This window comes from Trichosporon asahii (assembly GCF_000293215.1).
Source record: "Trichosporon asahii var. asahii CBS 2479 unplaced genomic scaffold scaffold00004, whole genome shotgun sequence".
In the NCBI taxonomy this organism is placed as follows: Eukaryota; Fungi; Basidiomycota; class Tremellomycetes; order Trichosporonales; family Trichosporonaceae; genus Trichosporon; species Trichosporon asahii.
This window is the reverse complement of record NW_014040920.1, coordinates 86,200-97,758: the sequence shown is the minus strand read 5'-3', so window position 1 is coordinate 97,758 and position 11,559 is coordinate 86,200. Positions and strand designations below refer to the sequence as shown.

Below are 11,559 nucleotides of genomic sequence, written 5' to 3'. Positions count from 1 at the left end.
CGATAGCTCCGATGTTGATCGATAGTGTCTTCCTTCCAAACTCGGACCGTTCATCCGATTCGTTGACTCCGTGGTGAATCGTCGATCATCCTCAAGACTTTGTGATTGACTCGTCTAGTGGAGATGTGGGGAGCTCTTCCTCCGATCTAAGTGCCCTCCGAGCTCCGCGCCCTCTACGCCCTGGCTAAGCTCCGGTCGTGAGGGTATTGGAGCCTGCAAGGCGTTTTTGCCAATGCTATTCACACTGCATCACTGCAGTCATGACAGCCATGACAGGTAACGGCTTCGGGAAGGTCGTTGCGGTGAGGCTACCTTGCATGCTGCGAGAAAGGAGGCCATAAGCCACCTACCGCATCTTCATCCGCAGCGAAGTGTTCCAGCTGTTAGCAACGAGTCCAGAGCATCATGCACGATAAATGATGGCTGCACGGGGCTTGCATGAGATGACGTGTGAGGATGCTGCAACGGCTGTGATGTGACGCCCAAAGCAGGCTACCGGAAATGGCCTGACGGGCGCAAAACCCAATCACCGAGTCCGCGCAGCTCAACTTCCTGAACGCGCGCCCGCGCGCCCGGCTGTTTCATTCCTAGTGCGCAATACGCTAGTGACCCTTCGAGGCATACGCTCACTGTGCGGACAGCGGGGTTCTGCGCAGACATTGATCACAACACCGGTGTGCGCAAACAGTGGTCGCTGGCTAGCAACTCTCCCATTACCTCTCCACGAGGTTCATCCACGCTCACACCCACCCGGCATTGCACTCCCCAACTTGAAGCACGTACGTGTCTGCGTCATCCGCAATGGTCGAGCCCAAGCTGTGCTTTTACGTCTCCAGTGAGTCGTACTCTCTTCTTCTCATCCTCCGTTTAGCTGACATGTTCAGACAGTCTCAGAGATTGGCTCCGGGACCGACAACAGCGCAGCCACCATCCTTTTGACAAGCCTCTCTCGACGTTGCTTTTGAGGTATCTCGAACCTTCAAGCGTATCCACTGAGGAGGATGAACACTTCCCTTCGAGCTCGCCTGATTCCCCCTTGCTCGACACTTCCTCGATAGCGGAATGGGAAGCCCATCTTAACCCCCCGGAAGCTACTTGTATTCTCTCAGAGTCTAACGAGTGGCCGTTCGATCTGCAGGACAGCACCGAGGCCTTGGACTGGGTCCTGCGCCGTGTTTTGGAGCGGCTTACCCTCAAGCGCATGAACCCCGAATCGACAATGGCCACCTTCCCTCCACCCAGCAACGTCAAGACCGCGGCAAGCAGCATCTTCGGTCCACTCGATGGTCTTGGACTCTCTATCCGCCTCAAGTCATGCTCCCAGTTGTCACTGGAGATAGCTCGTTTATCCGTCGCCACTCGTGAGAGGTGGCTGCAGTATCTTTACCGCCAGAAGGAGAACTTTCACGTGGCTTCCTTCCCTCCCCTCACGCATGCGGTTGGCGTTATGGTTGGTCATAACGAGTTTACCGATGAGGTCGCGATGGATCTTTACGGCAGTTTCGACTGTGCAATCGACGTCATGGTGGAGTCGCCAGGTTCTGCTCAGCACGGAGACACGTCATCCGCAGGCGATGAAGCCCCCTCCTCACCCTGTCCCGCGATCGCATTGTCGTCATTGAACGGCCTTACGGTTTTGTTCATCGCATGCTTGATCCTCGGCGCGGAAAGCTCTGTGAATAAGCTTCTCGACATGGAGGTTACCGGGCTGGTCATTCTTCGCGACATGGCTGAATACGGTCTCGGCTGGCTGATGCAAGAGCGGGACGCCCGTTCGCTCATCAAAGGCTGGTGTCTTGACAACACGGCTCAGTCCAACTCGGTGCAGGTCGTCTCAAAGTTGTCACTGTTTCTCGATGCATGGATGCGCTGTCACGACATCGGACCATCCGCACCTCACCCCCCTCCAGGCTTTCGAGGGATCGAGGACCTCATTGAGCCAGAACTCCAACTCTCAACTATGTCGACCCTCATCACCTCATTCAACGACAACGAGCGCAGCCTCAAAGGTCACGATGTCGAGCTCAGTGGTATTCTGCATGGCTGTGCCTCTGGAACCGCCACTGTGTTGCTCTTGGAACCAAGCTCCAGCACTCCCGCTCATAAGAAGGGCGTCGCACATGCCTGGAATGTTGTCGAGAATCTCTGCTCAACTGCTCAAAAGCTATGTGGTAATGATCACTTCATCTCGGGATCGGCACTTGCGTCTTGCAAGCAATACTTGGCCAAGCTTCTGCAGACGGCTTCAGCCGAAACAATCCAGCAGGTATACCAACCTCACACTGAGGTGTGTTCTCGCTTGACACCTTCCGCGGAGAAACCCTGCGACCCCTCACATCACCTCGTATTCTATCGCTCTTTCTACCGTTCGTTCTTTGTGTCGATTACAGGAGGAAGGCTGCGTTATGATGGCGGATGGAACAGCAGTTCACTCAAGCAGGACATTACCCGTAAGCGTTGTGATCTCCTCGGCATCGATTGCAGCGAGAATCAAGCGCAACCTCGCTCTACAACCACGAAACAGGCCCTAACATCCATCTCCCTTCACCTTCTCATTGTCAGCGCGCTGTCCATCACCACAGCAGTGATCACGCGCAACCTCCCGTGTTGGGGTCTACCTAGCCTAGCGGCTGAAGTGTCTCCCGAAGCAGGGCAGTGGGTTGGGATTGGCGAAATGAGGGGTAGCCACAAGGCTGGAAAGTCTATGCCTGTGAAAGGAGGAGAGATCGTCCAAATTCTCGATGGAGCCGTTGCAGCTGGGCGCCACCTTGTGCGCACTCCGCAAGGTAACATAAAGGTGAGTCACCAGAACCACCACAGCTGACATCAGTTTGTCGATGATGGAGACCTGGACATCCACTGTCGCGCTAAGGTCACCGGTGTGTAGATAGCATCACGTTCGTGTTCACTGGCTTGAACACGTTTGCAGCGAACTTAATGACTCGTCGAAATGCAATCGTTCGCTTGTTGACGATAGGGGGCGGAGGTATCACGCATCACTTGCGCTGAGTTGTGGTCTGGTGGAGGTGCAGAATTGTGGAGCTGTTGCAGCCTCGCTGGGCTGTTGTTCTGCCGTTCAACAACGATGCGGACCAGGGTCCAGACCATGGGTCAGCGGTGCCCGTTAGCCCAGTCGGCTTGGCTCCTCGTTTCGAGGGGCAGAGTTGCGCGCAGCGTCCAAACTGCAAGGTACCGTAAAGCTGTGTGTTTCATGATATGCAGGCATCCGCTTCCACTGCGTGCAATAAGCAGAAAACGGCGACCTGTTTAAGGTTCCCTTCCGATTCCGAATCAAAGCCAGAGTGGTCAGGGGCAACAGCCGATGCCGATCTAATCTCAGGGTCGTCCGAGCTCGGGCCGACTGAGGGGATTTGAATGCCGATCCTAAATATCCGAGCGTTTCCCAGAGCGCTGCTGCAGGCGAGAGAGCTGCGTCAGGGCGGAGGGCGTACGAGCATGGGAGGCGCATTTGTCGTGGCCCTGCCGGCCTGCCGGGGGCGCTCTCGGCGGGGAGCTCAAGCCAGATGCTGATACCAACGACCCCTTGATTGACTGTCCATCGCTGCACAGACCGGCACAGGCGGTGCATCATCAGGCGAGCATGTGCGCTCTACCCTGGATGTCGTATACCACCCAGCGGCATATGTCACCACTTGCCTCTCCCGCTTATCCTTCCCCGTTCCCTGCTCACCATCACTTAGACCCTGCTCACCATCGGCACCATGGGCGACTCCCAGAACCCCCCAGGTCGCTCCTTCGGATACCCTGACTTCCCTTGGAGCTCGATTGGCGGTGAGCAACAGCCGCTTCGGTGACTGGCACGCTCGAGCTGACCCCAGACCCGGCTATCGAGTGGCTTGAAGGACTCGTGCCGTGCCTTGTGTGCGAACCCGTTGAGACGTACTTTCAGAGGCTGTCGAGCATCTCGATCCCGAATCTCGTGAAGATCATCACCGACTTCGAGAAGACCGGCAAAAGACCGAGCTCCAGCTGCAAGTGTGCTTCTGGAAGCAGCGGAAGCAGCAATACTGCGACACCGGCAAGTCTTCCTCTCGCCACGTGCCGACTGCTTGATGAGACGGTCTGGGCGTACGACCACGTCGTCGAGTCCACCCATGCGTTGAGCTGGATCAAAAATCGCTGGTTGGAGAAGCACTACGAGAACACCTTATGCGCAGGATGGAAGAAGTACGTCCATGAGGCAAGCAACAAGCTCTGGGTGCTGTCGTACGGCCAGTTTCTTCCCTGGGCAATCTTCCCCTCCTACCTCACGTATGCCAAGAACTACACCATCTTCGGCCCGAGCCGCGCTCCCAGTGGATTGAACGGTGCCGTAATCACGTTGAAGCGCCGCCAGCAGTCCAACCCTGGCTCGAGCGAAGAGGACTACGGGCCCTGGATCTTCTACCTCCACCGACCCTCGCTGACTCTCCCTGTCGAGTTCGGGGCACCCTTAACGGCAGCAATCGGTGTGATGGTTTTGGAGCCCAGCTTCCAGGACACGGATGCCAAGAGGCTCTTCGCCTGCCATACCGGTTGCGAAGTTGACATTGCCGCTGCCGAGGACTGGACCAAGGTCGGTTTCGCCCCTCCACCAGGTGTGAAGGGCGCCAAGGAGGTGTGCCTGAAGGGCCTCAACGGCGTCACCGTCCTCTACCTTGCCTGTTGTGTCCTCCGCATGGACGATGCATGCGCGAAACTGCTTCAGATGAAGGATACGGGCAACATGGTTCTCAACGACATGATCAAGCGCAACTTTGTCGGTGTCCTTGAAGTCCATGCGCCCGTGTGTCTTGAGGCCCTGGTTTCTTCGGCCATGCAAGTGAGCACTGAATGGTGCTTCGAGGCCCTGTGCCAGCGTTTCTCGCTCTGGTTCAGGGTCTGGACCAACCGCCCCAAGGCTGAGCGTCTCCTCGGACAGTCACCCCTCGATCTCAACAGGCTCACCAAGGATCTCTTCGCGCTGTGGACTCGCTCGCGTACACGCAAGGGTTTCAGAGTATTCGCACCCGACACCGATGAGGGCTGGGAGAACACAGCCGAAGTCACCGCCATGGGGGCGTTCTACGGCAGTGTTGTCGGCACCGTCACCCTGACATCGCTCAAGATCATCAAGCGGCGGGTGGAGAAGATGGACAAGAAGAAGCGCAACGCCAACCTGATGGCTGAGTGGGGCAAGAACGCCGTCGCCATCTTGACTGCGGTCTTCAAGAACAGCGCCGCCATCGACCTTCAAGCCACCAAGGAGGCGTACCTCAACCGCGTCAATGAGAAGATTGTCAGCGCCAACACCGATGAGCTGTTCAGTTTGAGCATGTACCTGCACGGCATTCGCAGCAGCCTCTGCTCCGTCACCACGTCGTACGGTGACCATCTTGACGGTGACCGCCTCCACCGCGGCTTCCAACAAGCGTTCAGCTGCGTCACAACCCAGCTCGCACCGATCGACATGCAGACAGTTCTGTCGTTCTTCTCCCCAGGTGCTGGATCTGCGGATACGTCATCTTCCGTCTCAGCCACAATCGCGAGTGTTGCGAACGGTGCGATGAATACCCCAACCGGAAGCGTCATCGCTGGCACCGGCGCCACCACGCCCCAGATTCAGCCACTCACGTCGTTGCGCGAAGGCGCTGTCAGTCATCACTCGGCAAGTTTTGGTCCCCTTATCTTCGAAGACCTGGCGTCCCTGAAGGTCCACACGTACACTTCCGAATACATCAAGACCAGTCCTCGCTTCAAGAGTGCATGGGATGGCACCGGCTCTGCCCAGAGTCCGATCTCAACCGGCTCGCTGCTGCAGCAGTGTCTCCAGATGACTCCCAGATCTCCTGCGTTGTCGGCACAGTCCGGCCCCACATCCGACGCCTTCAGGAACGCTGCCCAGCTGGCAGTTCGCGATCAGCAGGCGCAGCGCGTCTAGCAAGCGCACGCACAGCGTCGACGTGCACAGGCATCACAGGAGTGGAAAGCCTTCTGCGCAGGTCATGCGAGCGCTGTCATCATCCTTGTTTTGCTTGCTGCGCTGATCTACTCACACCTCCACCCCTAGCTCCAATCATCTGCCGGTTGGCCTGGAACGTCCATATCATGTAAATAGGAGCGACGATACTTGCTCGGAACTTTTATGAACAGCTTGTTCTTGCTACGGAGCTGTGCCTGCGTGTGCCAAACTCGCAGGCCTCCTGACCCACCTGTGATGCTAACACCGTCTGCGATGGTGCAGCGATAGGCTGGTCGTTATGCGTCACCCTGGTGAGTGAGGAAGCTGTTCAGTTTGGTTCCGACCGCTAGGTCAGGGTTCTGATTAAGCTTCATAGACTAGGCACTAAATCAGGGTTTGTGATAAGATAACGACTCACACGCGGTGAGAGAAAAGCCTTATACGATGTTGCACCCCATGCATGGGCAGGCTTACGGTGAACCGCATCGGAGTCATCCTCCTTGGAGGGAAATCTATGAGCATGAAGGTCATGGCAGTCAGCTGTCGCTCGCATTCAGGGAAGCCCACTCGATCCGATCGAGGCGTTCAGTCTAGGGATTCCAGCCGCCCTCTCCCTGGCGACGTCCGTTTCCCCCGTTTCCTCAAATGCGAAGGGATGCAGGATAGCGGGACTAGCTTTGCTTCCAGGACAATACGGACCCAAAAAGCTGACCTCTGGCGGGGCCGTTTCTCCAGGAGCTCGGGCAACAGGTGACTAAATTACGAAGCGGATGCATCTCATCTCGACAGCTCGGAAACATGCGTCAGACCATTGCTCTTGCTTCACGGGGTAATACGACGTTTCGGTTATGGTCTGGTGGGAACGGGAAAGCTCGCGTTGCACACCTCCTTGCTTTGCACACCCCGTCGCATTTTAACAAGCGGGGACCTCGTCCATGTGCTGCTCACCTGAGCTTGCGCAGCGAGTGTGCAAAGGCGAAACGATCAACCCCTCGCTCAGCACCGCTCTTCAGACCTTGGTCCGGACAGGAGAGCCCCTACGCTACGTTCAGTCCGAGCAACCCGCCGGCCACCTTTACAACAACAACAGGGAATCACGTCCGCTGCGCTTCGGACAACTGCTGCAACACATAAAATCGGCTCCCAGTGCACTGAACTGTAACACAATTCCCCTTGGTTACCCTCCCGTGCCCGTAGAACACATGCCCATATGCCTATAGTGCCTGCGTAGCTCGAGACCGATGGCTGTGCAACGACTCACCTGAGCTGAGCCAATGAAGCGCCAGGGTTGGAAAAAGCATGGACTCAAAGGTCCTAGAAGGTGATGGGGTTAAGACTAGCAGGACCTCATTCCGATCGGCGACGAGATTCGTGCTGTCTCCAGGGGTCGCTTGCCATGCACCCTGTCCCAAAGTGCTTCTTGGACCTCCCACGATGATGAAATCGGCAACCCCAAACTCGGCGTCTTCCGCACTTGAGGGATCTTCCGCACTTGAGGGAAAGACTTTGGCCTAGGCGGTGATATGGCCGATACCACGGGAACGAGATTCGGGGTTTACCGCGTGTATTCAGAGTCGAGTACACAAACTTCAACAATCCCAGGCTGTAATGCTACAACTGTCCCAAGCTCGTAGCTCCAATGCACGTGCACTCTGCAGGCGTTGAAGGGGCGCCGCCCTCAATCGCCCTGTGCGATGCTGAGGCATGTCAGAATCCCTGAGGCAGATGATCTGGGGAAAGGGCGCGCGGAAGCTCCGCGTATTTGGCGTAACGCCAGTTCATCTGAGGTTGCAAGGGGTCACGAGGACGTACTGAGTCGAGTTTGCGCTGTCCATTCTCCGTTCTGTCCCTTCACGGCAGCTCCCCCTGTTCGGGGAGATTACCCGTCTGCCATACTGCCGTCGCATTCTGCTGTCCCAACACCATACCATCCCATATCTCGTTCACTCCCTCTCTCCTCAAACCTCCCCACTTTACTTCACGCTCAACGACATTCCCAACGGCGGAGTAGACTGTCTCCTGGGTTCTCGGCGTTTCCCCTCATCAGAAACTTGCAGCGACCCCCGTGACACGTGGTGCTAAGCCAGAACATCGCACGTCGCAAACCCATCTTCTGACGGCCAACCTACCCCAGTCTCCGCCTGTCTTTTCTCTCTCTCTGGTCGCCGGACCCTACGCCCCGCAAGCACAAGGCGTTACCCCGGCACTGTGGGATATATCCATTCTCATTGTCGTGTTTCCTCGCGCTCTTAAAGATCTTTAGCCGACTCAAAGAGCAATTCTCTTCACATCTTTCCACGTCTCATCCTGCCTGAAATACCTTCCAGATGCCGAAGATACCAACGCCGAAGTGGCCGCCAAAGCGGAATGCACCATACCCCGTCGGTTGCCACTGCTCGCAATGCTGCCATCGGCTCTCCGGGACACGAGCGACTTTCGATAGGATGATGTCCAGGGGCACCCAGCGTAGGACTCCCGATAAGGAGCTCTCGCGTGCACTATCGAGGGGCTCTGGCCCACCTGACTCGCCGTGGGTATTCGTATCTGGTGCGTGAAACATGTTGAGGTGGGTGATGACTCGCAGAACATTTCTTCGACTGGCTGCAAAGTGTCGAGGTCTTCCTAGCTAAGACAGTGTCGGACAAGCTCCGACTCTTGATCTTTGGCATTCAATCACACCCTCCACCTTGGGAAATCTTGGGCCAGACATATCAAAAGTTTGGGGAGGGTATATTCCTAACATTGTGCGATCTGTTTACGCTTTTCGAGAACATCAACCCCGATAATACGATTCATCTCGTCATTGCGCCTTCGCGGCTGAGATGCCCGTGTGACGAATGTGAGAAGATACTCTATGAAGCGATAGCGCGTAGAGAAGTCGGTGATGCCCGCCTTCGTCCAGACTTTGAATGGTCATTCGATCTCCACTGTGCAGACGGACAACACATCCTGAACTGGGTATACAAGCGGTTGGAGGAGTTTTTCTACAGCCAGCGGCGTGTTGGTGGTTTTGCAGAGTTTCCTAGTACCTCAGTCCCTCGGCACTTTCTCGCGAAGCACTGCAAGTCCTGGCATCGGCCTGTAACTTCCAACATTTTTGATTTACGACCCAGCGACGAGCCTGACATGTCCGGGGAGCTTGCGCATTGCATACAACTCATAAGATGCCAGCCGTCCAGTGATACAACTCCGACTGCTGAGAAGCTCAAATGGTTACCCCTTCTCTACCGCGGCCCAGTCCCCGAAGATTACCTCTCTCGCTTTCCGCCTCTAAGCTACGCGCTAAATACAATGAGTCAAGACCCGGAGTGGAACCAAGGAGCCCTCATGGAGATCTTTGCTCCTTTTACAAGCTGTGACATCGTCATTCGTCGGGAATCTCCCTCCGAACCTCGCGCAAACGTGGAATGGACGGGCATTAGTGGCGTCACATTGTTCTGGCTTGCTGTGCCTGAGGTCGCTTTCGGAAGTGACCTGTTGAGCTCCTTTTTTGCCTCCGCGGATAGCGCACAAACCTTGAGGGACATCATCACCTGTCCGGTGACCTTGGGCGACAAAATCACCTGTCCTGCTCCCTCAACGCATTTCTCGCTCTTATGGCAAGGCATTTTGGGAGCAATCCACGTCTTACTGTTCGAAGTCCGTCGACCTACGCGGCCCATCTCAATCGCGGCGATATGTGGCCACGTATCGTTGTTGCTGCAGGCGTATGTGAGACACCTCCATAGCCAGTTCTTTACCTCCACAACCACCATCCCCACCTCAAACGATCTGATCATGGCCTTGAAAGATACTCTGCAGACTCTGTCTTCGGCGTACAGAACCAAACCCTCAGAGTATATGACCAATTTCAGGTACGGGCAAGACGAGGAGACATTGGTTGCCAGGACGGGAACCCCTCAGTTCGTCCTTATGGGTCTTTACTACGGCTGTGCAGTGGCGAGTATCATGTCCATGGTATTGACCAGAATCAGAGAACGAGAGAGATATTCAACACCACGCAGAAGCCACACCCGACTGGCCTCACAATGGGCAACCAGCCTGACGGATCTTATCACCTCAGGAGTTCTGAAGGGAGGTGTTTCGCCCTTGACAGACCAGGCACGTGAAGCTCTCAAGGCATATCTCGCCCAACGCTTAGACAACGCGAGCCCTGGCGACGTGGATGCGCTTAAAGGAATGCTGCAGCATGTCCGGCGGAGCGTTATCGCTATCCTCAACTCCTACGATTCCGTTCTTGACAGCAACCACTTCCTGCAGCGCTTTTGCCAGGCCTTTGTCAATGGGCTCATGGGTGAAACGCAGGAGGACCTTAACTGTCAGGCGGTTTGTGCTTGGTACTCGCGGCATGAGCTCACCGATGACCTGAAGACTGCCTGCCCCACAAATTCAGGAAAGATCGACTTCCACTTCGGTGATATGTTCTACTCTGACCTGTCCGAGGTTCACCGTGTAGACTACTCCTCTCGAGAGCTTGCGGTCATGCTGACCGAGATGGAGTGGAAGGCTCAGAAGGCCAAGGAATCTACGATGAAGGCGATAGCGGTCGAAGGACTGCAGTGGTGGACACCCCAGGTCCAAGAGCTTCTCATTCGCAGCCGACAGAGGACAGTGACCGAACGCTTTCGCTTTCAAAAGCTACTTGTGGCCCCTCCACCCCGGCCTGCTTCCCCTGATAGCGCAGACGGCTACCTTCGTCGATTCACGCAAAACCAGTTGATCATGATGGCGACAGCAGCTTTAACTCTTCTGCTCGCCCTTATCCTCGCAGCGGATCCATCACAAATCAACTCTGGCGTAACCAATGCCACCGGCTTCTTCGCTGCACGCGTTATGCAAGACTTCAAGGTCCGGTCGGCGTTCCACCTGACTCGAGGAGACATTGTGCTCATTCGGAGATCACCTTTCATTCGCTGGTTCTGCTTTGAAGACTCGATTGGTCGCATTGGGGTGAGTTCAAGGCAATAGGGGGTGGTGCTGACCGTGGAGCTCGTTCCTGCAAACAAGGTCAAAATGTTATGAAAAGCCCAGCTGTTAGTCCCAACTCAGACCACTGCATCCCCTTACCCACCATGTTCGCCGCCATAGACGGGAGCAAAACGACTCTCGACCCTGTGCTGCTTTCCTCCGCTGCAAGCGGCGGTTTCTGTCCATTGACATCGCTACTTAATGGCCACCTTTCGCCTCTTTTTGAACAAGGTTGTGGAGACCGACAGCAGTGCCGCTCCTAGAGCATTTGTGAAAATGAAGCGAGTTTACGAGTTTACTTTACGTACTGTGCGCTTATGTTATTGTGTAGTACTCCGGAAACTGTGCATAGCAGTACACGCCTCACGATCACTCGTCAGGTTCCAAACCACACATGCACACAGGGATACGCTGCGCTGTAACTACTGTACCCTGACTGCGACAGGGCCATCAGGAGGCTGGAGACTGGTTACGACCACTTGGGTGAAATAATCAACTGTACTTCTGTAATCGATCCGTAAGGGGGCGTTGGTTAGGAATAATACAAACCTCAGAGGGAATGCGCCCGCCCCCGTTCCCGTCTGTTGCAAACGTTCCTCATTCCCTTAACTCAACTTGGAGAATGCAGCGACGCTGTGCATCAACACAGT

The 11,559-nt window shown here is 55.7% G+C and overlaps 3 protein-coding genes across 3 annotated transcripts; all 3 read left to right on the top strand.

Annotated features, from left to right (window-relative positions):
* Window positions 1-269: 269 nt before the first annotated feature.
* Window positions 270-2,938, top strand: A1Q1_03086 (uncharacterized protein; the record flags this gene model as incomplete). The annotated part of the gene is made up of 5 exons (XM_014328176.1): window positions 270-302; window positions 492-590; window positions 642-835; window positions 889-2,797; window positions 2,930-2,938. The coding sequence occupies 5 exons, from the start codon at window positions 270-272 to the stop codon at window positions 2,936-2,938; spliced, it is 2,244 nt and encodes a 747-aa protein (XP_014183651.1).
* Window positions 2,939-3,722: 784 nt separating this feature from the next.
* Window positions 3,723-5,920, top strand: A1Q1_03085 (uncharacterized protein; the record flags this gene model as incomplete). The annotated part of the gene is made up of 2 exons (XM_014328175.1): window positions 3,723-3,792; window positions 3,840-5,920. 2 exons carry the CDS (start codon window positions 3,723-3,725, stop codon window positions 5,918-5,920), a joined length of 2,151 nt encoding a protein of 716 aa, XP_014183650.1.
* Window positions 5,921-9,232: 3,312 nt separating this feature from the next.
* A1Q1_03084 (uncharacterized protein) lies at window positions 9,233-10,909 on the top strand (the record flags this gene model as incomplete). Its single annotated transcript, XM_014328174.1, has 1 exon — window positions 9,233-10,909. The coding sequence occupies one exon, from the start codon at window positions 9,233-9,235 to the stop codon at window positions 10,907-10,909; it is 1,677 nt and encodes a 558-aa protein (XP_014183649.1).
* Window positions 10,910-11,559: the final 650 nt, after the last annotated feature.